The sequence below is a fragment of the Helianthus annuus genome, chromosome 1 (genome assembly GCF_002127325.2).
Source record: "Helianthus annuus cultivar XRQ/B chromosome 1, HanXRQr2.0-SUNRISE, whole genome shotgun sequence".
Lineage (NCBI taxonomy): Eukaryota > Viridiplantae > Streptophyta > Magnoliopsida > Asterales > Asteraceae > Helianthus > Helianthus annuus.
In genome coordinates this window covers 90708026-90733057 of record NC_035433.2, presented here as the reverse complement: position 1 = coordinate 90733057, position 25032 = coordinate 90708026, and the positions used below count along the sequence as shown (strand labels likewise).

Genomic DNA, 25032 nt, shown 5'->3' with positions numbered 1-25032 from the left:
AAGCTTATAAAACTTCACTTACCTTATGTTTTCAAAGTTTTAGGATTGTGTTTGTCACAAATGATGGGATCATTTAAATACCGAACCACCAATGGGGTGGTGGTCAATTAGGCTAAAGGGTATGGGGAGCATTAATTGGGCCATTAATGCCACATAGGATCATTAATGGATTGTTACACCATCCCCTTCCTTCATCCACCATGGTTGGCATGGATTAAACCATGGCAACCATGAGCCTACTTTCCTTTTTCAATGATTCATTTTCCTTTTCTACAAAAATAAATTAAAATAGGAAGATAGTGGTTTGGGTCATGACCACACCCTTAGGGTAGTGGTTTTGAATGATGGATTAGAAGTGAATGACATGGCGCCGATGTGGAGGATCATGGTGACTATGAGGGTCATGACCACACCCTATAGCCTTAGCAAAGACAAAGTCTTTAAACACCTTCGGAGAGAAATGTTTTGACTTCAAATCCCACAAACAACAGGAATAAAAAGAAATTTTCCATTAAAAGAAATTTAATACCAAACCAAGGATCAAAATGCCTCACTATAGCGTGCCCCACTTTTAGCATTTTTAGGATATTCAACTAGTTAAGTTATTATTTTACTACTTATAAGTTGTTTTCGAACTATTCTCGTTCTCATTTTTTTTATCATAATTGCTTTAATCAACAAATGTGAGACAATTATATAGTAGATGTCATCTTAGTTCCTTTTTATCATATTGCTTTAATCAACAAATGTCTGAGACAAATATATAATAGATGTCATCTTTAGTTCCTCATGTACATACAAAAAGACTCTTTAGGATACGAATTTGATTCCAATAGGATACTGAACCATTCAAGATTTATTTGAATTTTATTTTACTCTTCGTGTTTTGTCGTTCTTCATTTCCAACTATCCACCAATGACCATATACATGTGGCTAGGCTTTTGCGATGCTTCTATTTATGTTTGCGCCTAAAAGTAAACTTGAAAACTAAACCCTTTTAGTCATTGGTGTAGTCGGTCGATGTGAATAGAAGGGTTTCTATCTTGGGTAGTTGGGTTGTAAGGCGGGTACTTTACCATTCTCATACCTTGGTCTTACTGGTCGTTACTAACATGAACCGAATTAACAACTGGAAGCCAATTTTTGATAACTTTAAACCTTGTCTCTCTCTTTGGAAAGCTACCACTTTATCAATTGGTGGTAGAGTTACCTTAATAAAGTCGGTCCTATAAACTATAAAGCTTGCCAACTTACTATTTCTCACTTTACAAGGGCCCTATCAAAGTCATCGAAGGTTTGGAGAGCTTAAGAAGGAAGTTCCTTTGAGGAGGTAATAATGACCATAGCAAAATGCACTCAGTTGCTTGGGATCGGGTGTCTATTACTAAAGAGGCCGACGATTTAGATATTAATATTGCCCTCTTGTCAAAATGGGCTCAACGTTTTAGAACTGTAGAGCTCACGGTGTTATGGAAAGATGTGATTTCAGCTCTTTACAACTCGAATAGAAATTGGTCTATGTTGCCTTCGAAGAGTGTTTTTCTTGGTGCTTCGAATAATATTGTTAAGATGAAATCCAAGACAAAATTTATAGGTTTGAAGCTTTAGAGCCTTATTAGGGGTATTTTGAGAAATGGAGTGGACATAAAGTTTTGGATTGTATTAGGCTATAAGCTTACGGGCCCAGTTTGGTTTTTAGTGTTACTCGTAACCCCTATATATTGTAATATACTCATTCAATAATGACCATTCAGTCTTTCATAATTCTTACATGGTATCACAGCCAGCCTAGGCTCTATACACAGGGCAGCAGTGGCGACACGCCGCACTGTCTAGGGTTTTTCTCAAGTGGTGACGGCTAGGGTTTTGTTATTTATGTGTAGCGCGGCGGAAACGGTATAGAGCCTATTCGGCACATAAAGTAGGATAAGATTTAATATTAATTTTTATTTATTTAATAAATATAAGATAGAAAAAAATATGACTGAATAGTTGGGAACTTGTATGATGATAAATCGATTAACTTTATTATAATGCCATATGCTTTTAGTTATATATTTTTTGAATTATTTAAAAAAAATTAAGACTTTGTTATTGTTAGTAAAATCAAGGATTTTATATTTGTAATTTTGTTTGATATTATTTTATTAAAAAGTGCATATTATACATATAATTATATTGTGTCTTAAATTATTGATAGTTTGATACCATCCAAAATGTTATTTGATTTTATTTCTTACATTATATATACTATGGTATATTATCGAAAAGAATAAGAGTAAATTTGTATATTACAAATAAAAAACAAGTGTCTGTAAAAAAAGAAGTAATAATTTGGGTAAAAGGAAACTAAAAATTGTAGTTATTATATGACACGTTAGGTAATATAAACAATGAAGATAATATGATGTAGAAAATCAAATAAATAATATTATAAATGAGAAGTATACATTAAATTTAAACTAAATAATAATTATATATAATTAAGTAGAAGATATTCAACTAAATAATATTTAGTAGAACAGTTATCTATAATTAATTTGAAAAATAATAATTATCCATAAGAGATTAAATTAAATAGTATTTAGTAGAAGGGTTATATACAGAGCCGTTCCTACGTTTTCGGAGACTCTAAGTGAACTACAAAATGGAGGCCCTTTTGCAAAATTATCCTTTTCAACATATTTAGTAACAAAACCCTCCTTCTTTACCCGGGTTTGGGACCGGCAATTATAAACTAAAAAGTTTATAATTGGCGTAGTTAAATTTTTTTTTTGAAAGTTATATGTTTTCTATAGATTTAGTATATGTTTAAATAAAATTTATTTTTCCAGCTTTAATTGAGGCAAATTATTTGATGAAATTGTCGTAATCAACTTCTTCTAAGAAATATTTTTCAATAGACATAAGAGCTAAACCGTTTAATCTTTCTTGTGACATTGTGAATCTTAAGTAATTTTTTACTAGTTTCAAATTGGAAAAGCTACGTTCTGCAGTAGCAACGGTTACAGGAATGGTTAACACAATTCTATAGGCAATATATGCCTTTAGAAAAGAATTAGAGTTTTTAATACAAATTAATATTAATATGTCTGTCAGATTCTACGTGTATAATTTCTCTTAGTTCGGATTCGATTGGCCATTGCTAAAATTTGAATCTATTTAAGAGATGAACAAAGATAATCAAACTGAATTGGCAAATACAAATCGAATTCCCTAAAAGCGTAATAACAAACTAAATTGGCAAATACAAACTGAATTCCCTAAGTAAATAAATTAAATCAAATCGGTAAATATACCCTAATTCCCTAAATAACAAATGAGGACCAGAGGATGTCTAACCTGAATCACAAAATCGCAAAGCACCAAACTGATTCGCAAAATCGCAAAATCGCAAACTGAAATGCAAAATCGCAAATCACCAATTCACCAAACTGAATCGCAAATCACCAAACTGAGTGTCTTCCATGGGTTCAATCAAACCGAATCGCAAAATCGACAAATCACCAAACTGAATTTACTTTATGTTTGAGGGTTCACAAAATCGATCAGACTGTTTAGTGATTAGAATGTAAAAAAGTTAAAATAGTCGATTAGCCGTTGCTAAATATTACCTGTTACTTCGAGTCTTTGATTGAGATTGTGATGCCATTATAATCGCTCGCTGATTGCTTGATTCCATATAGGAAACCCAAACGACGCCTCCGATAATCGAACGATTTCATTACTCACGCCGCTAATATCGATGGATAACTCAATAGTTGTTCACACGCTTTGAGGTTTCACGCTTATGGCATGCGGCTGGGTTATCAGTATCAAATATGTATGATCTGGGCCTAGTATACAGAAATCCTAACAGAAACTTGGTGGCCCTTCAACTCTAGTGGCCTAGGCCTGGGCCTAGGGTCATAAGCCTATTGAGCCGGCCCTGGTTATATATAAATAATAATTATCCATTAGAGATTGCTAGGAAAAATTAAAAAATACATAGCCTAATATGTTGACAAGTCCCCTAAATGATTTCTTTTATTATATAGAGTTTTTTTTTCTCTTATGTTTTCTTTGAGATACAACTATTTATAAAATTTGACCTTTCGAAAAAGAAGTAAACAAAAAAACTAAATATAAACAAGAGTAAACTTCCGTTTTGCTCTTTGTGGTTTGGTCATTTTAACGGTTTTGCTCCAATAGTTTAAAAATAGCCATTTTCCTCCCTGATCTTTCGACTTTGTCGCCAGTTTGCTCCCTAATCTATCGAGTTTGTCGCCAGTTTCCTCCCTGATGGAGTTAGAGGCTGGGAGCAAAATGAAGATAAGTTAGAAAAATCAGAGAGGAAAATGGCTATTTTTAAACTATTGGAGCAAAACCGTTAAAATGACTAAACCACAGGGAGCAAAACGGAAGTTTACACTATAAACAAATTAATATTTGAGCTCACTAAGGCCATGTTTGGCTTAGCTTTTCAGGAGTGACTTATGACTTTTTGAAAAGTCAGGATGGAGTGACTTTTTGGAAAAGTCACTTTTCTCCTCACATACACGCTCAATCCAAACAGACTTTTTAAAGCTTATGATTGTTCAAAAAGCCAATAAGTTGTTTCAAAAAGGTTAGCCAAACATGCCCTAGATACGGATAACTTACAAAAGTTCGGTAAAGATATTGAAAAGAATAAGCTTACAGTCGTCACAAGCTGATAAGATATGTCATTCTTCTTATTGGGTACGCCCACATTATCATCTCCCAGTGACACCACACCAGATAATTCCTCTCATAACCGAATCCTTATCCTCTTCAACTTCTTCTTTAACTATACATACACCCTTTATGTATCTATCTATATCTCCATCAAAAAACCCTACACTCACTCTCTCACCTCTCAATTATTGCTGAATGGAATATTATTGTCTCTCATCCTCCATCAACATCAACAACCTTCCGTACTCTTCTCCGAATAATAACATTAACAATCGTCGTTTCAACGGTTTATCGGTGGTCAAACGGTGTCGTTCGAGAGTTGTGGTTGCCGCTGCGTGTGATTATGGCGGTTATTGTGAGTTTAGTAGTTTGAATACTCCGATTGTGCCGGTGACGCCGGCCGGTAGGTTTTTGTCGAGTGTGTGGTTGAATGAACGGAAGTCGTTTCATGAGGCGGTTGCGGAGACGTTGGAGAAATTAGTTGCGGATGTTGATGAGGCTTATGTTCGTAGAGCGTTGACTGCTGATTCGAGTGAAGCTGATCTTCATAGGTGAGTGATTACTGATTCTACTGTGTTTTTCTATCAATTTGATCTGTAGTTTCATCGATTCGTCTGTTTGTGTTTTGATTCGATGTGATTCAGTATGTGATTGTTGATTTGTGTAATTGTGTTAGGTTTACTATCTATATCTTCAATTAGCCGTTACAGAAATCTAGAAAATAAAAGAAGTGATAAAAACGAACAAAATTCTTCAGAATTAGTATACATATTCGTGTATTTGTGTTTTGATTCGATGTGATTTAGTATCCGATTGTTAATTTGTGTTAAGTTCACTATGTATAGTCAATATGACCTATATTAGGCTGCATATTCGTGTGTTTGTGTTTTGATCGGATGTGATTCGGTATTCGGTTGTGAATTTATGTTAAGTTCACTAGGTATCCGATTGTAAATCTGTGTTAAGTTCACTATCTATAATCAATTCGACGATTCGTGTATTTGTGTTTTGATCGGATGTGATTCAGTATCCGATAGTAAATTTGTGTTAAGTTCACTATCTACAATCAATTCGACCTATATTTTCATCGATTCGTGTGTTTGTGTTTTGATCAGAAGTGATTCAGTGTCTAATTGTAAGTTTGTGTTAAGTTCACTATCTATAATCTATTCGACCTATATTTTCATCGATTCATGTATTTGTGCTTTGATAGATGTGATTCAGTATCCGATTGTTAATTTGTGTATCATAGGATGTGATTCTGTATCCGATTCTTAATTTGTGTCAAGTTCATCTGTTAGAATCTGATCCAGGAAATCTAGGTCTAAATCAAAATTTTTAGTTTCAATTTCAGTGTTCATCTGCTTGATCTGTTTATAATCATGACTAAATACCAGTTGATCCAATTATGTAACCAGGAGGATTGCTGACTTAAAAGCAAAGGAATGCAAAACCTCTGTAGAAGATGTCATGTACATGTTAATCTTCTACAAATTCTCAGAACTCAAAGTGCATCTAATTCCACCTCTGTCGAAGTGTATATACAACAACAGACTAGAAATCCTGCCTTCAAAAGACTGGGAACTCGAATCGATTCACAGCCTCGATATCTTGGAGATGATACGAGAATACCTAACATTTGTTATCGGATGGAGATCAGACTTTAATGTAACCGAAACTTGGGCCACAACCAAAATCAAACACGCCAAGCTTTGTCAAATCTACACAGCATCGATTCTATTCGGTTACTTCCTCAAATCCACCACCATAGAAATGAGTCTCGTTGACCCTATTGATGACATGATCATGAACTCATACAAATGCAGAAGAAAGAACTTGGTATTCGGTCACATGCATAACAAGATACCAACATCACCGTTCGATGGTACAAAGGAGCAAGAGAAGTTGATTTCGTATTTGACAGGATTCACCTCTGACTCGTTAGCAAAATGTGCTCAGCCGAAGTCGAAAGAGGCTTTGAATTTAATAACCAAACATAGCTTTGCGCTTTTTGGTGATGTTGAATCTGAAAATGTGTTGTCTACGTCGTTTGCTACCCTGAAAAGATTAGTCTTGGAGGCGATTGCTTTCGGTTCGTTTCTTTGGGACACAGAAGAGTATGTGAAGACTGTATATACCCTTGAGGAGATCAACTAATTTTCAAGAACTCGGAAATATCAGAGCACTTCTGGTCTAGTAAGTTTTTGAGCGTTGTTATATATTAGTGTTTATAGTATCATCTGGTTTAATCTTGTGTAGATATGAGCTTTACTTATGGTACATATATGTGTATATAAAACCGGTGATGTTTTCAAGTAGTATGCACGTTTCTTGATTATGAACTTAAATCATTTTGGCTTGTAATTAGTGCAAAATCAATTTTTCGTCTGCTGTTTTTTGATACCGACTTTGACTTAGCAAGCCTCATAAAACGCGCGGGTCGGGTAACATTGGAAACGAGTTGTGATCAAAACGGTCGTCTCGGGTCAAAACAAATTCCAAACAAACTAATCTCGGTTGATATATTTCATTTCATAAGAAACTAGTATTTTTACCTCACGCGTTGCGGCGAGAAATTGGTTGGAATCTGTTTGCTTCGTTACGCTACCGATACTCGATATAACAATTGAAAGAGAAAAAAGAGTGTCGGTATTAGTACCGATATTAAACCATGATGTAAACCCAAATGATGCAAGGGGGATGTTACCTACCCCGGTCGTTATAACTTCTAATGCAGAAAAGAATGATCTCTTTCGAACGCGACTCCGTTTTCGATAAACACAAACGAACAAAAGTTATTAGAGAAAAAATAAATTAGAAATCAAACGGGTTAATAACGTTATATGGTATAAATATTAGAAATCAAACGGTTTAATAGCTTTATATAAATAAAGAATGAAGTTGAAACTAAAAAAAACCATATTTGTATCTAATGTATTAAAACTTGTATATACAAAAAGGATTATTAAAAATGTGAGAAACTAATTTTAATAATTAATACTGGATAATTGAAGTTGGTTCACCTCTGGTAGTGGCAATTAGAGAGGAAACCTTTCTAGAAGTATTTTATAAAGCATTAGGTCTTCTAAGAATATCCATAAGAGATGCTTGGATAAGAATTAACTTCTTACTTTATTTTTTAAAATTAATTAAAAATATAAAGTTTTCAACTAGGTTATTGCATATTTGACTTGTCCTTCATCATTAACCAACAACTTGCTATATATTTTGTATTTGGTGCTTTTCAAATATTTGGAGTCACATGTTCAACTTGTTCTCTTTATTTATTGCATTTTTTTTATATCTTATTTATTTCTAAGTAAAAAGATTTAATTTGGAAAAGTTAGTAGATAAAAAAATAATACTATGGTCACTGTTGAGAAATCTACTAATTAATTGATTTTTGTTAAAAATTAAATTAAAATGGCAATTGAGAGGAGAGTTGAACTTTACATAATATAAAGAAATTTTAGAAAACACAAAATGATTGATGTTAGGGTAAACACTACGTATATACAATAACTAAAGGAATTTGTAACATGAGTACATTGCATGTCACCTACAACGTAAGATCGCTACATCACATGGTCTTTAAGTTACGATGTCATCACAATCACGTACTTTATTAAAATTTGCAATATACAAAACCCTGTATTCTTTCACAAAAGCATATGGAATAATTTACCTGATAGAGGATCCTGTATATTAATTCAGAAGTGTAACAAGTATAAGAAGTGTATTATAACACTATATATAACATTATATAACACCATATAAACACCGTATAACACTATGTAACACCATATAACACCATATAACACTATGTAACACTTTACACTATGTAACACTATATAACATTATATTTTGTCTGATAGCATGTCTATGATAGATGTATAGTGTTATATTTGTTATATAGTGTAATATTATGTTACATAGTGTTATATGGTGTTACATAGTGTTATATGGTGTTTATATGGTGTTATATAGTAGGGTAAATTAAACTTTTCGTCCTTTATGTTTGTAGCGGGTTGCAATGGATGACCTTTAACTTCAATAATTACAGACACAGTCCTTTATTTATAAAACCAGTTACACTTTACATCCTTTATTCATAACCTGGTTAAAATTTTCAGTTAGATATGGCATGTGCAAGGCACATAAGGGTATTTTAGTAATTTTACGTTACCCTTTTATTTAAAAGAATACAAATTACAGTCATATCTTTTTTTATTGTTCTTCTTCTCCACTTGCCCTCACCACCAACCCACCACCATCAGCACCCTCCACCACTATCATAGCACCACCCTTTCAACTAAAGTGAGTAAAATCTCTTTGTTAATTGTTAGCAAACCAAATTCATAAAAACACAGTAAGCGTAAGCCCTAACAGTAATAATGCAAGAAGCAAAATTGATCAGGACCACTTATGTGTCCTAACTAAAATTAGTAAAATCCAACAACAAAGAAGCAAAACTCATGAATTTAACCAAAACCAAAGTCCCATAGACTTACTTGGGCTAGCCGGAAACCGTTTACAAGTTTATCTCCGTCGCCGACCAATCTAATGCCAAATCTAAACCAAGCCGCCGCCGGAGATGCGGTTGTTTCAGTTTATGAATCACACCAGTCACCGCCTTCAATCGACCGACCTACTACCAGATCTAAATCAAGCAGCCGCCGGAGATGCGGTTGTTTCAGTTTATGAACAACACCAGCCACCTCCGGAGATGCGTTTTTTTCAGCTTATGAACAATACCATCCACCGCCTTCAATCGCCGCTAGAGATGCCATGCGCCGGGTTACTGCTTGAGTTCGCCGGAGTAGGTTGAATATGATGTATTGATGTGGTTGGGGTTTGATTGAAAGAGAAAGAGTGAGGGTTTGTCGCTTTGGTTATACATACAGGCAGCTAATATTCACCCCAGAGCTCATGAGCTGCCAATTCACATGAATGGCGTTTGATTTTGTGTTCATCAGATCAAACGATAATGTTCTCCATAATCGGCTGCTATTAGAGTGAGGGTTTGATTGAAAAAGAAAGAGTGAGAGAGAAGAGTAAGGGGCTGTTTGTTTGCATCTTATTAGCCTCTTATTAGTCTCATGTCTAACTGAGTCAGATATCAGCTTGTTTGTTTCATACCTCTTAAAACTTCCCAGCCTCTTATTATAGTCTGACCGAGTCATACATGTGGAGTAGTCTGACCAAACTCTGAATGATACTTGTGACAATTGTGCCCTAACAAAAAAAACCCATCTTCTTCCACAGCCCATTCCTCTCCTCTCCTCTCCTCTCATCCACAAATCTCCGCCAGTGTCACCTTCTCTGCTCCTCCACATAGCCACCGTCTCCTCCTCCACTGCTCCTCCACAGCGCCACTGTCACCTCCTCCTCTGCTCCTCCACATCGCCACCGTCTCCTCCTCCTTCTCCGGTCTCTCTTTCCCTCCGACTCTTCTCTCTCTCTCTCTTCTCGTTCCCGTTCCCGTCCTCTCCCTCTGCTCGTTTTCAGGTGGTTGCTATGGAGAGTACAAGGAAGGTGTTTTTAGAGAGAGAAGCAGAGAGTGAAGATGGGTTGTAAGAATGTTGATGACTTGATGGTGATGAGGTTCGATGTCTATGTTATTAGAGAGAGAAGCAGAGAGTGAAGATGGGGAAGTGTGAGAGACAGATTGTAATCGATCAATTATTTTCTTCAATTGTTTGTTGCTACTTTTATCAAATAGGTACATGTTCTTATCAATTAGATTGTAAGCAATAATAGAAGAAATGGAACGAATTTGGTGTAATCTGGATCGAATTTAGAGAGAGAACAACTTTTGTTTCAAAGCCTGGGTATTTTGTTTTGTTCAGGGATAAAAATGTCATTTTACACATCATTCAGATGTGCAACCAAACAGCGTTTTATTGGTTCAGCACTTACTGGTTCAGACCCTCTTATCCATTCAGACCTCTTATTCATTCAGCACTTATTGGTTCAGATGTTGCCAAACAACCCCTAAGACAGGTTTGTTATATTTATGTTTATTTACTTTTAAAATTTTGTATTAAATAACAAAAATTACAAAAGTACCCTCATGTGTCTTGCACATGCCATATCTAACTGAAAATTTTAACCAGGTTATGGATAAAGGATGTAAAGTGTAACTGGTTTTACAAATAAAGGACTGTGTCTGTAATTATTGAAGTTAAAGGTCATCCATTGCAACCCGCTACAAACATAAAGGACGAAAAGTGTAATTTATCCTATATAGTATTATATATAGTGTTATAATACACTTCTCACACTTCTGGATTAATGTACAGGATCCCTACCCTAATTTACCTATATATTAAAATTTACCTATATATTAAAAACAGAATTGAATGAATAGTAATAAAAATAGAAATAAAAGTAGAATTGAATGAATTAGGGGTGTGCAAAAAACCGAATTAACTGAACCATAACCAAATTAACCGATAAAACCGAACCGAAAAAACCGAGCCAAATAAAAAACCGGTGGGTCAGTTAATGGTTTTTTTTTAAAACCAAAAGTAGCGGGTCGGTTATGGTTATCATTTTTTCTATACCCACCATAACCGAACCGACATGTAATAAATATTTGTAGGATTTAGGACTTTTCACCATATTTTTAATATGTGATGTTTTTAACTGAATATCTTTAGTACTTATGGGTTTTTCATATCATTTTGTGGTTTTAGTTTAATGTTTATTTGAATTTATGAAATGTATCATATCACTTTATTTGAATATTCGATAATAATTGTTATTAATATTATAGATTATATGTATTTTTTAATACTATGTAGTATACTAATATATACAAATATGCAATCACAATTTATTCCATGTTAAAAAAATAAGCTATTTTTAGCTAAGTTAAATACACGGTTAACCACCCATAACCGACCCGATATAACTATCAAAACCGAATAACCATAACCATCATAACCGATCGGTTATGGTTATGGTTATCCAATAACCGACATCGCGGTTATGGTTATGGTTTTTGATCAAAACCGACCCAAACCGACCCATGCACACCCCTAGAATGAATAGTAACATCACTAAGGAATGAGCAAATGGTATCGGATACCGGTACTGGTGTCAAATTTATTAAACCGGATGTATTTTCGGTACTGGTTCGGCACCGGTATTCATCGGTTTTTACCCTCAAATACCGGTGCCGTACCAGTACCGACCGGTACCGAGCCGTACCTTACCAGGTATATTCGGTAACGGTACCCACTTTTGGGGATTTCGGTAACGGTATTTTCGGTACCGGTTGGTACCGAGCTCATCAAATCCTGTAGCAACGTAGCAATGCAAGTAATTGCACAGTTTAGATTACTTTTCATACACACAGTAAGTAAACTGCATTTCGTTTGTTTCTTTAAAAAAAGAACTAAAGTCTTAGAAACATCATACGGTTAGGATTAGAATGACTTCACTAAAAAAGAAACCGAAGTCTTAGAAACATCAGACGGTTAGGATTAGGATGACTTCACTAAAAAAGGAACCGAAGTCTTAGAAACATCATATGGTTAGGATTAGGATGACTTTGAAGTACTTCACGTCGTCGAAGTAGAACCGTGACGATTCACTTAAGTGGGGGGGAGTGCCTACAAGATGGTTGAGATGACATCGCGACATTGGTGGGAACACCGTTCCCATGTAGTACTGCTCAAATTGAGGTTGAATCGGGGATTAGATGCTATTGTGTGAGCTGACTGATGTAGCTGTCGTGGGCTAATAAAAAACAAGCATTTTAAGAACTTAAATGTTTATATGAGTACTGGTAAGTAAGACTATATTCACAAAAAATATGTGGTTAATGTTTAACTATGTTGTTTAATTAACTATTACTAAGGTGATTTGGGATTTTGATTGATTTGGAAAATAGAGTAAGATGCAATTAAGAAATCGAATTTTATTTGAATTAATTTTGTTTTTATCTTTATTTTGTTTTAACCTTATAACTATTTTGGAGGTTTGTTTTTGGAATACGTGTATTTTTCTTTTGGGAATTCCAGTTCGTGTCGTTTGCTTCTCTTAATAAACGTATTTTTCTTTACAGCAACATAAAACACCTAAAATTACAACAAGGGGAGTGGGGGTGGGCATTTGATGGCCAAATACCACGAGTGATAGCATGCAATATTCCACCGCCACCAACTAATTCTAAGCGTGATAGCATGCAACATTTCAATTTCCGTGATTTTTTTTCACTCCGTGATAAATGGAAGATGTGAGGGGTGTGAGGGTTTATTGTTGGGTGTTGTGAGTAGGGGTGTTCAAAACCGGATATCCGAAAATTCGGATATTCGAATTTCGGATATCCGAAATTTTCGGATACCGGATTTCACTATCCGAATCCGTATCCGAAATTTTGGATATCCGAATTTCGGATATCCGAAATTTCGGATCCGTATCCGAAATTTTGGATATCCGAATTTCGGATACGGATTCGGATAGTGAATCGGATATTCGAAAATCCAACTTCTTATTTAATTTTTATTTTTTTATTATTTTTTTCATATTCGGAAACGGATATTTTGGATAGTTTCGGATATCCAAATATAAGTTTTCGGATATTTTTCGGATATTTCGGATATTTTTAAGATATTTCGGATATTTTTAAGATATTTCGGATATTTTCGGATATTTTTCGGATGTTTTCGGATATTCGGATATTCGGATATCCGAATATCCAAAAAAAATTGAAAATTAAATTTTCGGATATTTCGGATATCCGAAATATTCAAAAATTTTGAAAATCACTATCTGAATCCGAAAAATTCGGATATCCGAAATTTCGGATATCCGATTTTTCGGATATTTTGGATTCGGATATTGGATATTTCGGATCGGATTTTCGGATACGGATAGTTTTGAACACCCCTAGTTGTGAGTGATGACCATTGCCATTAAAAATGGTTGTGAGTGATGGAATAATGATTGATGACATGACGGAACTTGATTGGATGTTGTGAATGATGAAATTTTTGCAAGTGATAACTACCCCCACCGCCATTCCAGCTATAGCTGGGTGGTAGAGGCTCTTGCCTCTTAGAGAAAAGACCAGTTCAAATCCTGGCATGGGGTGTAGTTTAGTATTTATTAGTGTAGTTTAGAACTAGGAGTAATATAACCTTTGCCATTAAAGAAAAAAGATAACCACCCCCACCCCCTAATAAGTTTTGCTTGCCTAAACCAGAAAATGGTAAAATAAATAAAGAGTTAAATGCCATTTTAGTCCCTGTGGTTTGGACCATTTTGCTAGTTTACTTCAAAGGTTTCATTTTTAACCTGTGGGTCCAAAAAGGTTTCACAGTTGCCATTTTAGTCCACTGGGTTAACTTCATCCATTTTTTCTGTTAACGAGAAGGCCAATTTGGTCATTTTGTATGTATTTCTGTTAACTAAAAGGGCAATTCAGCCATATAAAATGACCGAATTGGCCTTCTCGTTAACAGAAAAAACAGATGAAGTTAACCTAGTGGACTAAAATGGCAACTGTGAAACCTTTTTGGATCCACAGGTTAAAAATGAAACGTTTGGACTAAACTGGGAAAATGGCTCAAACCATAAGGACTAAAATGACATTTAACTCATAAATAAAAGTTAAAAACGTAAAATAACAAATTTAATAAACTTCTTTTCATCTTTATATATGTTTTACTCATCACACCCAATGTGAATCAAACAGTGAAAAGTTGTAGAAAATAATAAAATTTTAATGAAAAAAGATGAATTTGTAGAAACATAAATTGTGTTTAAAAAAAAAAATAAAAAAAGAAGTAGTATTTATATGGACATAATCCCATAAATAACCCGCCTTATCCAAACAGAAGCGGTGGCTGAATAAATATGACCGGAAAATTGATGCAGGCGGTTTCCTACGATTCTTACGGCAAAGGGGCTGCCGGTTTAAAGGTAATACAAACTTCAATTATTGTTTTCGTTTTGTTTGATCCACAATCTCACGTCATAACACATGATATGTATAATTTATATAATTATCAGCATGTTGAGATCCCTGTTCCTACTCCTGGCAAAGGTGAGATGCTGATTAAAGTGGAAGCAGTAAGCATAAATCCAGTCGATTGGAAGATGCAAAACGGAGTTGCTCGCCCTGTTTTCCCCCCAAAGTTTCCTTATGTACCACGTAAGTTCCGTTATTGATCAGTATATTACCAATGTTTTCAGAACCGGACTGAACAACGACCACTAGTCGGACCGGATGTAAGAATCAGATGACATCATAATAAATAGATATTAAGAAAACTTATTGTCAGATAAAACTTGCTCATGTGTAAACGGTTAATATTACATAATCGAGTTGTTTTATTTAGTGTGTCACACTTTTGTCTCGCATGCATTGTCAGAGTTGTCCCTGAGAGCTCGAGGGCCCTTGGATTTTCAAAGTAATTACGTGTAAACCTCAGTAATAAACATATACAAACGATTAAACATTTTAATATAAACAATAAAATTAACTTAGATAAACATCTTAATATAAATAAAACTATTAAAAGTAATAAAAACAAATCAAATAAAAAAGAAACTTACAAATGAATATGAATATATATATGTATTGGACTACAAACTTAATATTCTTAGAACCTTTTTCTTCTTCTTTACTATTGGGCTTTATGGCTCCAAGCTTGAACAAATGAAAAAAAGATCGGAGAAAACCAAATGTTGCCTGTCTCAAACCAAAGACCCGTGTATTGACAAGTAAGCACAAAATCATTAGAGCTAGAACAATGTTAATATTCTATTTGGGACTATAAATATTATATATATAATGAAATAAACTTTTTTTTGGCCCTTAAAAGTTTTGGGCCCTGTTCGGTGACACACCTGCACACCCTCTAAGACGGGCATGTGCATTGTATAGTCGCGTACTGTAACATAGTACTACACGCTATATTGTACCATACCCATTTATAATAGAAAATGAGACGATAGATCCGAGCTCTACACGAGTACATGACCATATTTGTTTGTTGGAATAGTTACCGATGTAGCCGGAGAGGTGGTTGAGGTTGGATCTGGAGTAGAGAAATTTAAAGTTGGTGACAAAATTGTTACATACCTTGTGAGTGTTTAGAGTTTTGTTTCCTAATTGGTTCTTGTTACCTTATTTTTTATTTCTAGTAACAAACTACTAAAGTTTCTACATTTTTGGATGACAGGGGCGTCCGGGTGGAGGACTAGCCGAGTATGCGTTGGCTAAAGAGAGCCCAGCGGTTCAAAGACCACCCGAAGTCTCAGCTGCAGACGCGTCATGTCTAGTTGTTGCAGGGTGCACCGCTCTCCATGCCCTCACTGTAAGCGGTGGACTAAAGCTAGACAAAAGCGAACAACTCACAAATGTCCTGGTGACTAACGGTTCAGGTGGGGTTGGTCACTATGCGGTCCAACTTGCAAAACTTGGAAACACCCACGTAACCGCAACATGTGGGGCGCGTAACATAGAATTCGTCAAAAGTTTAGGAGCTGATGAGGTTCTTGACTACAAGACCCCAGAAGGAGCAAGCCTCAAAAGCCCATCGGGCCTGAAGTACGATCTAGTAATCCATTGCACCGTTGGGATCCCGTGGTCAACGTTTAAGGCTAACCTGACACCAACCGGGAAAGTAATCGACTTAACCCCGGGTGGAGGTACAATTTGGAACTATGCTGTGAATAAACTCACGTTCTCGAAGAAGCAACTTTTGCCGTTGATTGTGGTGCCGAAAGGTGAAGAGATCGAATGCCTTGTGAATTTGATGAAAGAAGGGAAAATTAAAACCGTAATCGACTCGAGATACCCTTTAAGTAGAGCTGAAGAGGGTTGGGCCAAGAGCATGGAGGGACATGCTACTGGGAAGGTGGTTATAGAGTGTGAGACATAAAGATGCATCATATGTGTGTTTTGTCTCTTACACAAAAAATGTTGAAAACACAAGTTTCCTAATGTTAACGTTGTCTAGTGTCTTCGTGTGTGTGTGATACATGTACAATATATGTGCCAATGGGTTGTTAGAAGATATAAACATAATTTCTATTATATTCGGATGTTATTATGTATGTTTATTATTTTAGGATTATATGACTTATAATTATGTAATTTAGATCGGTATGTGTGAACGGTTATGTTACAAAGGTTGACACCGTTTAAACGGTTTATGTTCCCTCCAAATATAACCGTCACTAACCGACACTATAAATGTACGTTGACCGGCAGTTATGTCCGGTACTAAGAAACAATTTCATTCGATCTTGTTTTCCAAAAGCTTTGTCTATTCTTTCGATAATCATGGTTTCCCAAACAACGAATAATTCCGCTGCAAATGCAAGTTCATTTCTAACAAGTGGTATCAGAGCCACTTCTGAAAGAGAAGAGATCCAGGGAGAAACGTCAACAACTCTGCCATGTCTGCACTGTTCGTATGAGAATAGAGAGCGACGAAGATTTCAAAGAAGGTGTTATTATTGCAATCTATCAGGGCATCAGATTGCACAGTGTAAGAAGAAGGAAGAAGATGAGGCCTCTCAACTCATTCGTTTAGCGATAAACACGGGATCATAATCTCAGAAGGGGGCTGATGATAATAAACAATTTGATCGGAGTACAGAGTTTATGGTGGTCGGAATAGACGGAAGTTACTGGTCGGATATCTGGTACGTTAGCAAGTCATCTAAACGACACTATTCTGGAAACATTAACATGTTTAAACGAATCAAAAAACTTTATGAAGTCGAAACAAACACTGGAGAGTGTAACTTTTATTTCATTCAAGGAATTGGTGTTGTTGAAATGATATCCGGAGTGGAGAAATTACGAATTCAAAGCGTATTTTATACACCAGATATTGATCGAAACGTCCTGAGTTTTGATCAATTAATAACACAAGGTTATACGGTAAAATTCATGGGTGATAAATGCAAAATATATCCAACATTTAGCATTCCTACAATTGATAAAAGAAGTGATTCTGCATGTTACTCTAAAGAAGATGAAGTGGGAAACAAAGAAAAAGAAGAAATACTCAGATCTGAAACGGAATATGAAAAATTCAAGAATGATTACTTGAATTCATATTTTTAAAGTTTAAACATTACATCCGAAGAACCGGACTGGAATGTAATGATCCTACAAGCGATGACATTCAATGAATTCCAAGATTGCAAAGCCCTTATGGATATGTTGGAAGATGATGAATATGTAGGAAAATAAAGTTCTTCATAGAGAAGAAATTCGAAGACATGATAGACTGGTTTTTAAAAGTGAAACTAGAAATCAATTCAAGACCGTTACCCGCTTATGCCGAGATTAACCGGAAAGTCTGCATGTTAGACTTATACTTAGCAGTAAAAAGAGAGGGTGGTCATCGACGGGTAACAGATAATCATATGTGGGCAGTGATAGCAAAAGATATGGGTCTTGATTATGATGATGCAGAACTGATGAGGCTCATGTACGCTATGTATTTAGACGTGCTGGTTTATTACTACAAGATCAAATGCATTCAAGGTACTGCTGAAGAAAAGGAAATCGGAGAGGATGCTGGTGCAGAAAGAAGAACCAGAAGCATGGAACTATTTGCTGGAACAAGTGAACAAGCTGCTGCCGAACAAGAAGGAGGAACAGATGAACATTTCGCGTTATATGCTGGAAATGATTGGAAAGGATTAAGGAGGTTGAATACGAGAAGAAGGTTCGATTTTAGAGAGCCAAGGCAGCAGTAGATGATGCTAACATCAGCGTTTTGGCACATTCTCGTAAACGAAATCATGTTTAGGGGAGTGTGTTAGAAGATATAAACATAATTTCTATTATATTCGGATGTTATTATGTATGTTTATTATTTTAGGATTATATGACTTATAATTATGTAATTTAGATCGGTATGTGTGAACGGTTATGTTACAAAGGTTGACACCGTTTAAACGGTTTATGTTCCCTCCAAATATAACCGTCACTAACCGACACTATAAATGTACATTGACCGGCAGTTATGTCCGGTACTAAGAAACAATTTCATTCGATCTTGTTTTCCAAAAGCTTTGTCTATTCTTTCGATAATCATGGTTTCCCAAACAACGAATAATTCCGCTGCAAATGCAAGTTCATTTCTAACATGGGTGTGTGGTTTTTTTTTGTTGAAGCTATAATATAATATATTAAAGAGAAAACTTCAAAAATAACAATCTTTTAGTGTGTTATTCACTTACCTCTTCCCACTCTCACTCCACCATCTACACATACATATACACACTTGTTATACTTTCATACATATACCAAATGCTGACTTGGCCATAGGAGGTCTTAAGACTTCGGCCTTAGACCCCTTCTAACGGGTTTCTTCCATGTTGAAATTTTAGGTAACCATCAGAGAGGCTAGATCAAGTTCAAACTGCTCCAAGGCCCGATCCTAACAACCAACGCTTCAACAACTTGATAGTTGCGTATCATACTTCTATTCGTGTATCAGACTTCCATCATGTATGGATTTACATATAGATTCAGGTATGTATTTTTCTTTAAGCACCGAGAATTTCGTAGGCCAAGAAAGCACCACAACCATTTTGTTTGAATTTTGATTGAATTGATAGAGAGCACAAAGTAATTTAGAAAATTCCTCGTTTATATATACTAATCGCTATTCAAGTCCCCATTAGGTTCTTGTAAAGTTCTAATGGCTACACGATTCATGAGGTTTGGATACGAAAGTTAGTCGCCACCTATAGATAAAATCACTAATCTAGAGACAGTCTCTCGACTCTTATTATTTTTCTCTTTAACGCACTATTTGACTCATGCACACTTTCCACACTATTAGATTCATGCATTTGTAAAATGTTTCGTTTTCTCATGATAAATGATACCATAGTTACCCGAACATGGTTTACATGATAACACTTATAAGGGTGCTTGAGGCACCATATGGCTAGAGGCTTGGGTTGCGCGAGTATAGCTGGCGCAATGGTAGTGGTGAGTTTGATGGTGTAAGGGGGAATGATGTGGCATTGTTGTGATCAATTGGTTTTTTGTGATTGGCTGGGAATGATTTAGTGATGGGTGTGATGAGTGGTGGAAGTGATTTACGATGATGTGATAGAATTGGATGGAATAAGGAGTAATTTATGATTGATTAGTTTTGAAGTAATGGTGTAATAGGGTGATGGGTGCCGCAACCACCCTCAACGTGAAATTATTATGTTTATAATATGATAAAAAAGGATGTGTTCATGACCTTATCCATATTAAAAAGTATTAAAATAGACATCATCATATAAAACGTTTATTATGATTTTTACTATTCATTTTTCTTACATATCTGAACCCTCAACTTTCATTTTTATACACATCAACCCCTTTAGTTTTTTTAATCCTCTTTAATTATCATCTTTTACAGATTTGTCATTTCTTGTTTCGGTCTAAGTCTTTCGAGTAAACACACTGCAATGTGCATGTGTAGTTCACCGTTTTTACATCTATTTTTTTGTTGGTTTAACGGTCTCATTTAACTCGAGGGTCCTAAGCCAACTTGGTTATTTTTTTCTATATTTTACATTTTGGTCTAATTTTTATTAGTTTACACGCATCCGTGATTCAACGTTTTTACACGTTTACTTTTTGTTCGATTTAACGGTGACGCCACAAAGCACGAGTCCTAAATACCCGTTATAAAATCCAAAAGAGTCCAAAAATAAAACCGTTGAAGAAAGAGTCAAAATGCGTGAACCCTAGAGTCCTAACAGAATCTTTAAATTTATGAATCTCGCTCACTAGTACCACTAACTTAAGGGCGAACGGCTGAGAAAGTTGGATCGGTGACGGAATATGGCCGGAAAAGTGATGCAGGCGGTTTGGTACACTTGTTATGGCGGTGGTGCCGCCGGTTTGAAGGTGATTCAACATCATTTCATATAGATTGTTGCGTTCATTTTGCTTACTTAACCGTATCATATTCATATCATATTCTTAGACCTAATTTTACTGCTTGAACATTACTCGTGTAGAATCATTCAATTTCTGGATTAATTGATAGAAAAACTTCAGATCGATTGCTTATATAGTTAGGTTTTGCAGTATTTAGGTCAGGTCGATGATTTACCTTTTAACCTTCGATTATTAAAGCTATTATAGATATCTCACGAATGATCAGTTCACACATTTGATGATTCATTTCTCATTATTATATGAATAAATTTGGTTTATTTAAATTGGACACAAACGAGGTTAAATGGCATCCTTGGTTTTATAAACCGCGTAGCGATCCGACGCGTCATGCGCAATGCAGAAGCGAGATCATGTATGTGAGGCATTTGTTATTAAAAAATACTAAAAAAATATTTATGGATAATATTTTAACTTGTTAGCGTTTAAACACCAAAATATAAGATATTTTCATCATCTTTAGTCAGATTTATTCAATCAACGATAGTCAGATACGAAAAGCTGAGACTCATTGCAATCATGGTCCAATTTGTTCAAGAACTGGTCAGCTGCGTAAGACGCCACATCCTGTGATGCGCACGTATTAAAACCAAGATGACATCATGTCTAGCCTATTTGATCTAGAAAGTAGATAACTGCTCCATTTGGAAGCATCAATGGGCTAATTTTTAGAATCAAAATGACAAACAAGAGTCAATACTGTTATTTATTTATATGTTTTAGTGTTTTCCAGCATGTTGAAATCCCTATCCCTGCTCCTGGAAATGATGAGATTCTGATGAAAATAGAAGCAACAAGCATAAATCCAATTGACTGGAAGATACAGAACGGCTTTGTACGCCCTATTTTACCCAGAAAATTTCCGTTTATACCACGTAAGTTTGATAGGTTATACTTTGATGACAATTATAATTTAGCTTAAAGTTTTAAATTAGGGGTTTTATACTTGTTTGGTTGGTTCTTTTTGTTTATATACGTGCTTCAACACTAAGAGTAAATTATACAAATGGCCGTCTCGTATGTAATTTGTCTTTCATGCATGCGGCATTACAAAGATCATTCGTATTTTTAAAACTTGTATGCATGATTCTTAAAATGAATATCTTTTGAGTGAATTGCAAGTTTTGTCCTTTATCTTTAGGCCATTTTGCAAGTTTTGTCCTTTATGTTTAAATTTGATGAGTTTTGTCCTTTATGTTTGAAAATCAGGCACGTTTTACCCTTTGGGGCAAAACGTGCTTGATTTTTAAGGACAAAACGTGCTTGATTTTTTAAACATAAAGGACAAAACGTGCTTGATTTTTAAACATAAAGGACAAAACGTGCTTGATTTTTAAGGCCCAAAGGGTAAAACGTGCTTGATTTTTAAACATAAAGGACAAAACTCGTCAAATTTAAACATAAAGGACAAAACTTGCAAAATGGCCTAAAGATAAAGGACAAAACTTGCAATTCACTCAATAGCTTTTTAAGATAAAGGTTAGATTTATAAGAATTTTTACTACATTTATTTGAAGGACGGAACCGGAAAATGCTTAAGCACGTGTAGGACTCACTAGACGTAATGGGAGAGAAAGATAGTGGATTATGTGGTTACATAGCCGCCTTATGCATCACATTTAAAGCAACGGGTACAAATGTTTAGGCAGTTCTCTACTTAAAATTGGTTTCATATAGAACGACACTATATGTGTGTGTGTGTAGATATATGCATAAGGCTTTTAGAGACTATAGTGTAATTTATCATAAGGGTAATTTACCAAACAAACTCTATGGTGTGTGAACTGTGTTTTATCTTTATGAGCTTCTGAAGGATTAATCATAACTATATATGATTGTTTGTTTGGATCAGTTAGTGATGTGGCAGGAGAAGTTGTGGAAGTTGGACCTGGTGTAACGAACTTTAAAGCTGGTGACAAAATTGTTTCAACTCTTGTGAGTCATCTTTCTGATTTTGTAGATTTTGTTTCTTAGTAGTTCTTATTGAATGTGGCTAGCTGGGCGGGTCAGGCCAGTCGGGTTGGGTCAGCCCATCAACACTTATCAAATATGATTACATAAGATAACATACCCAAACGATCTAGGAAGTTGTATGCATAAAAAACATGCCTTTATTGACTTTCAACCTGTTTGCATGGGTGAAGGGGGGTGCAGGCGGTGGGCTAGCCGAGTATGCGGTGGCTAAAGAAAGCTTAACGGTTCCAAGACCATCAGAGGTATCGGCTGCAGATGGTGCGTGTCTAGGTATTGCAGCGTGCGCCGCTCTACACTCCCTTACTGTAACCGGTGGGCTAAAACTGGAAAAAACAGAACCACGAACCAACATCCTAGTAACTGCTGGTTCTGGTGGTGTGGGTCACTATGCAGTCCAACTAGCAAAACTAGGTAATACCCATGTGACCGCAACATGTGGGGCCCGCAATATTGATTTTGTTAAAAGCTTAGGAGCCGACGAGGTTCTGGACTACAAGACCCCAGAAGGAGCCGCCCTCAAAAGCCCATCGGGCCAGAAATATGACATAGTGGTTGATTGCACTACTGTTATTCCGTGGTCAACCTTCGAGCCCAACCTGAGTCCAACTGGGAAGGTTATTGATATAACCCCGAGTGGTGGTACATTTTGGAATTATGCAATGCAAAAGTTAACTTTTTCGAAAAAGCAAGTTATACCGTTACTCGTGATTCCAAATGCACAAGAGATTGGTTGTCTTGTGAAGTTGGTAAAAGAAGGGAAACTGAAAACTGTTATCGACTCGAGATACCCTTTAAGTAAGGCAGAAGCGGCTTGGGCCAAGAGCATCGAGGGCCATGCCACTGGGAAGGTGGTTGTCGAGCCGTAAAATAAGAGCGAACAACGTTATCCAAATCGATGTTATGATTTGGATTGCACTCCTATTGATGTATTCGTCTTTTATGTTAAAGAATTCCATTTTATAAAAAGCATCAATATTAGACAATATACATAGGATTGTACTCATTTAACAATTTACATATAATAAATTATTATATGGAAAATTACACTCAAATAATCTATATCTATCTACTTAATTATTCATATATATTCTTTTTTAATTAAAGATATTTATTATATCATTAACCAAATTAACCAAATGAATCTAATACGAAATTAATTATTAATTTTTCTAATAGACTTATATTTTTTTACTTAAAATCTTCACCAAGTTCAAAGTTAAGTTCTTAAAATATTACAAAACGCAGAAAAACGATGACAGTTGTTTTTAGAGTAAATTACACAGATGGTCCCTGTGGTTAAACAAAATTTTGGATTTAGTCCTCAACTTTGTTAAAGTACACAGATGGATCCCGTGTTTTGCACTTTGTATTACATTTAGTCCACATTTTTTTACCAAAAGTACATAGATGACCCCTATTGTAGGCACTTTGTAACACATTTAGTCACTAAACGTTGAGGATTAAATGCTTTACAAAGTGCAAACCACATGGACTATCCGTGTACTTTTGGCAAAAGTTGAAGACTAAATACATTATGAAGTGTAAACCACAAGGACCATCTGTGTACTTTTAAAAACCTAGCAACTAAATCCAAATTTTTTATTAATCACAAGAACCATATGTGTACTTTGCTCTATTTTATGAGTGAATTCTAAAAACTTTACAAATATTTAATGTGGTTGGATGTTATGAATCGTAAAAATACAGTATGTTAAATATTAAATAAAATAAATGGTAAATCAAAGTTAATATTCAGTTGAAAAAAAATCATGTTTTAAAAATTAACTTAACAAAATTTATAATTGTCATGTCTATGTTCATTTTTTAAATATGTAACTTGATGACTATATATGTTAATAAATTACATTATATTTTATTCTATTAGTATAATACACAAGTTTTTTAAGCGTGCGATACATATGTTTTTTTAAATAACTTTTTTTTTATTACTAATCATCTAACATTACATATATCAACTCGTGTAATATGCTAATTGTAACCTAGTATTAGATAGGGTTGTGCAGGTTGGTTTTTGGTTTTTGAAAACCGTTCAGTTTTGGTTTTTTCAGTTTTTACACCAGTTCGGTTTGGTTTTTCGATTTTTGGAACAAAATTATGTAAGATTAAAAAAAAGGTATAATTTAAAATTTAAGCATCTTTCTTATATGTTTACATTTAAGCTATTATTTTTAAACTTTTTAATTAATATTGTTCACATAAACATAACATTCTAATCTATTTTTTATGTTTCTCTAAAGTTTATTAATACCTTTTCTTTTATAATATTTTGAAGATTATTTAATTTTTATATTAAATTTTGTTATTTCTAGTAGGCAATAAATAAATCATTTCAATTATAACTAAACATGTTAATGTTTTTATTATAAACACTTAACTTCAAGAGTAAAAT

At 34.9% G+C, this 25032-nt stretch overlaps 3 protein-coding genes across 4 annotated transcripts; all 3 read left to right on the top strand.

Annotated features, from left to right (window-relative positions):
• The first annotated feature begins 4751 nt into the window (after positions 1-4751).
• LOC110872677 (UV-B-induced protein At3g17800, chloroplastic) lies at positions 4752-7084 on the top strand. The gene is made up of 2 exons (XM_022121535.2): positions 4752-5247; positions 6115-7084. Exons 1-2 carry the CDS (start codon positions 4892-4894, stop codon positions 6851-6853), a joined length of 1095 nt encoding a protein of 364 aa, XP_021977227.1. The 5' UTR covers positions 4752-4891; the 3' UTR covers positions 6854-7084.
• A 7403-nt stretch (positions 7085-14487) lies between these two features.
• Positions 14488-16791, top strand: LOC110872669 (chloroplast envelope quinone oxidoreductase homolog). Its single transcript, XM_022121523.2, has 4 exons — positions 14488-14629; positions 14720-14861; positions 15715-15797; positions 15895-16791. Exons 1-4 carry the CDS (start codon positions 14564-14566, stop codon positions 16594-16596), a joined length of 993 nt encoding a protein of 330 aa, XP_021977215.1. The 5' UTR covers positions 14488-14563; the 3' UTR covers positions 16597-16791.
• A 3634-nt stretch (positions 16792-20425) lies between these two features.
• LOC110872661 (chloroplast envelope quinone oxidoreductase homolog) lies at positions 20426-23625 on the top strand. 2 transcript variants are annotated; one of them, XM_022121511.2, is made up of 4 exons: positions 20426-20597; positions 21382-21523; positions 22501-22583; positions 22793-23625. In XM_022121511.2, exons 1-4 carry the CDS (start codon positions 20532-20534, stop codon positions 23486-23488), a joined length of 987 nt encoding a protein of 328 aa, XP_021977203.1. In that variant the 5' UTR covers positions 20426-20531; the 3' UTR covers positions 23489-23625. The 2 variants fall into 2 exon arrangements, with proteins under 2 accessions (XP_021977203.1, XP_021977204.1); XM_022121512.2 differs by having other exon boundaries at positions 20459-20597; positions 21372-21523.
• Positions 23626-25032: the final 1407 nt, after the last annotated feature.

Excerpts from the sequence above, each read along its gene's own strand:
- LOC110872677 (XM_022121535.2), top strand. The coding sequence starts at position 4,892 with ATGGAATATTATTGTCTCTCATCCTCCATCAACATCAACAACCTTCCG. Across the intron at positions 5,248-6,114 it reads AGTGAAGCTGATCTTCATAG|GAGGATTGCTGACTTAAAAG; the intron begins GTGAGTGATTAC and ends TTATGTAACCAG.
- LOC110872669 (XM_022121523.2), top strand. The coding sequence starts at position 14,564 with ATGACCGGAAAATTGATGCAGGCGGTTTCCTACGATTCTTACGGCAAA. Across the intron at positions 14,630-14,719 it reads AAGGGGCTGCCGGTTTAAAG|CATGTTGAGATCCCTGTTCC; the intron begins GTAATACAAACT and ends TATAATTATCAG. Across the intron at positions 14,862-15,714 it reads AAAGTTTCCTTATGTACCAC|TTACCGATGTAGCCGGAGAG; the intron begins GTAAGTTCCGTT and ends TTGTTGGAATAG.
- LOC110872661 (XM_022121511.2), top strand. The coding sequence starts at position 20,532 with ATGGCCGGAAAAGTGATGCAGGCGGTTTGGTACACTTGTTATGGCGGT. Across the intron at positions 20,598-21,381 it reads GTGGTGCCGCCGGTTTGAAG|CATGTTGAAATCCCTATCCC; the intron begins GTGATTCAACAT and ends AGTGTTTTCCAG. Across the intron at positions 22,584-22,792 it reads ACAAAATTGTTTCAACTCTT|GGGGGTGCAGGCGGTGGGCT; the intron begins GTGAGTCATCTT and ends GCATGGGTGAAG.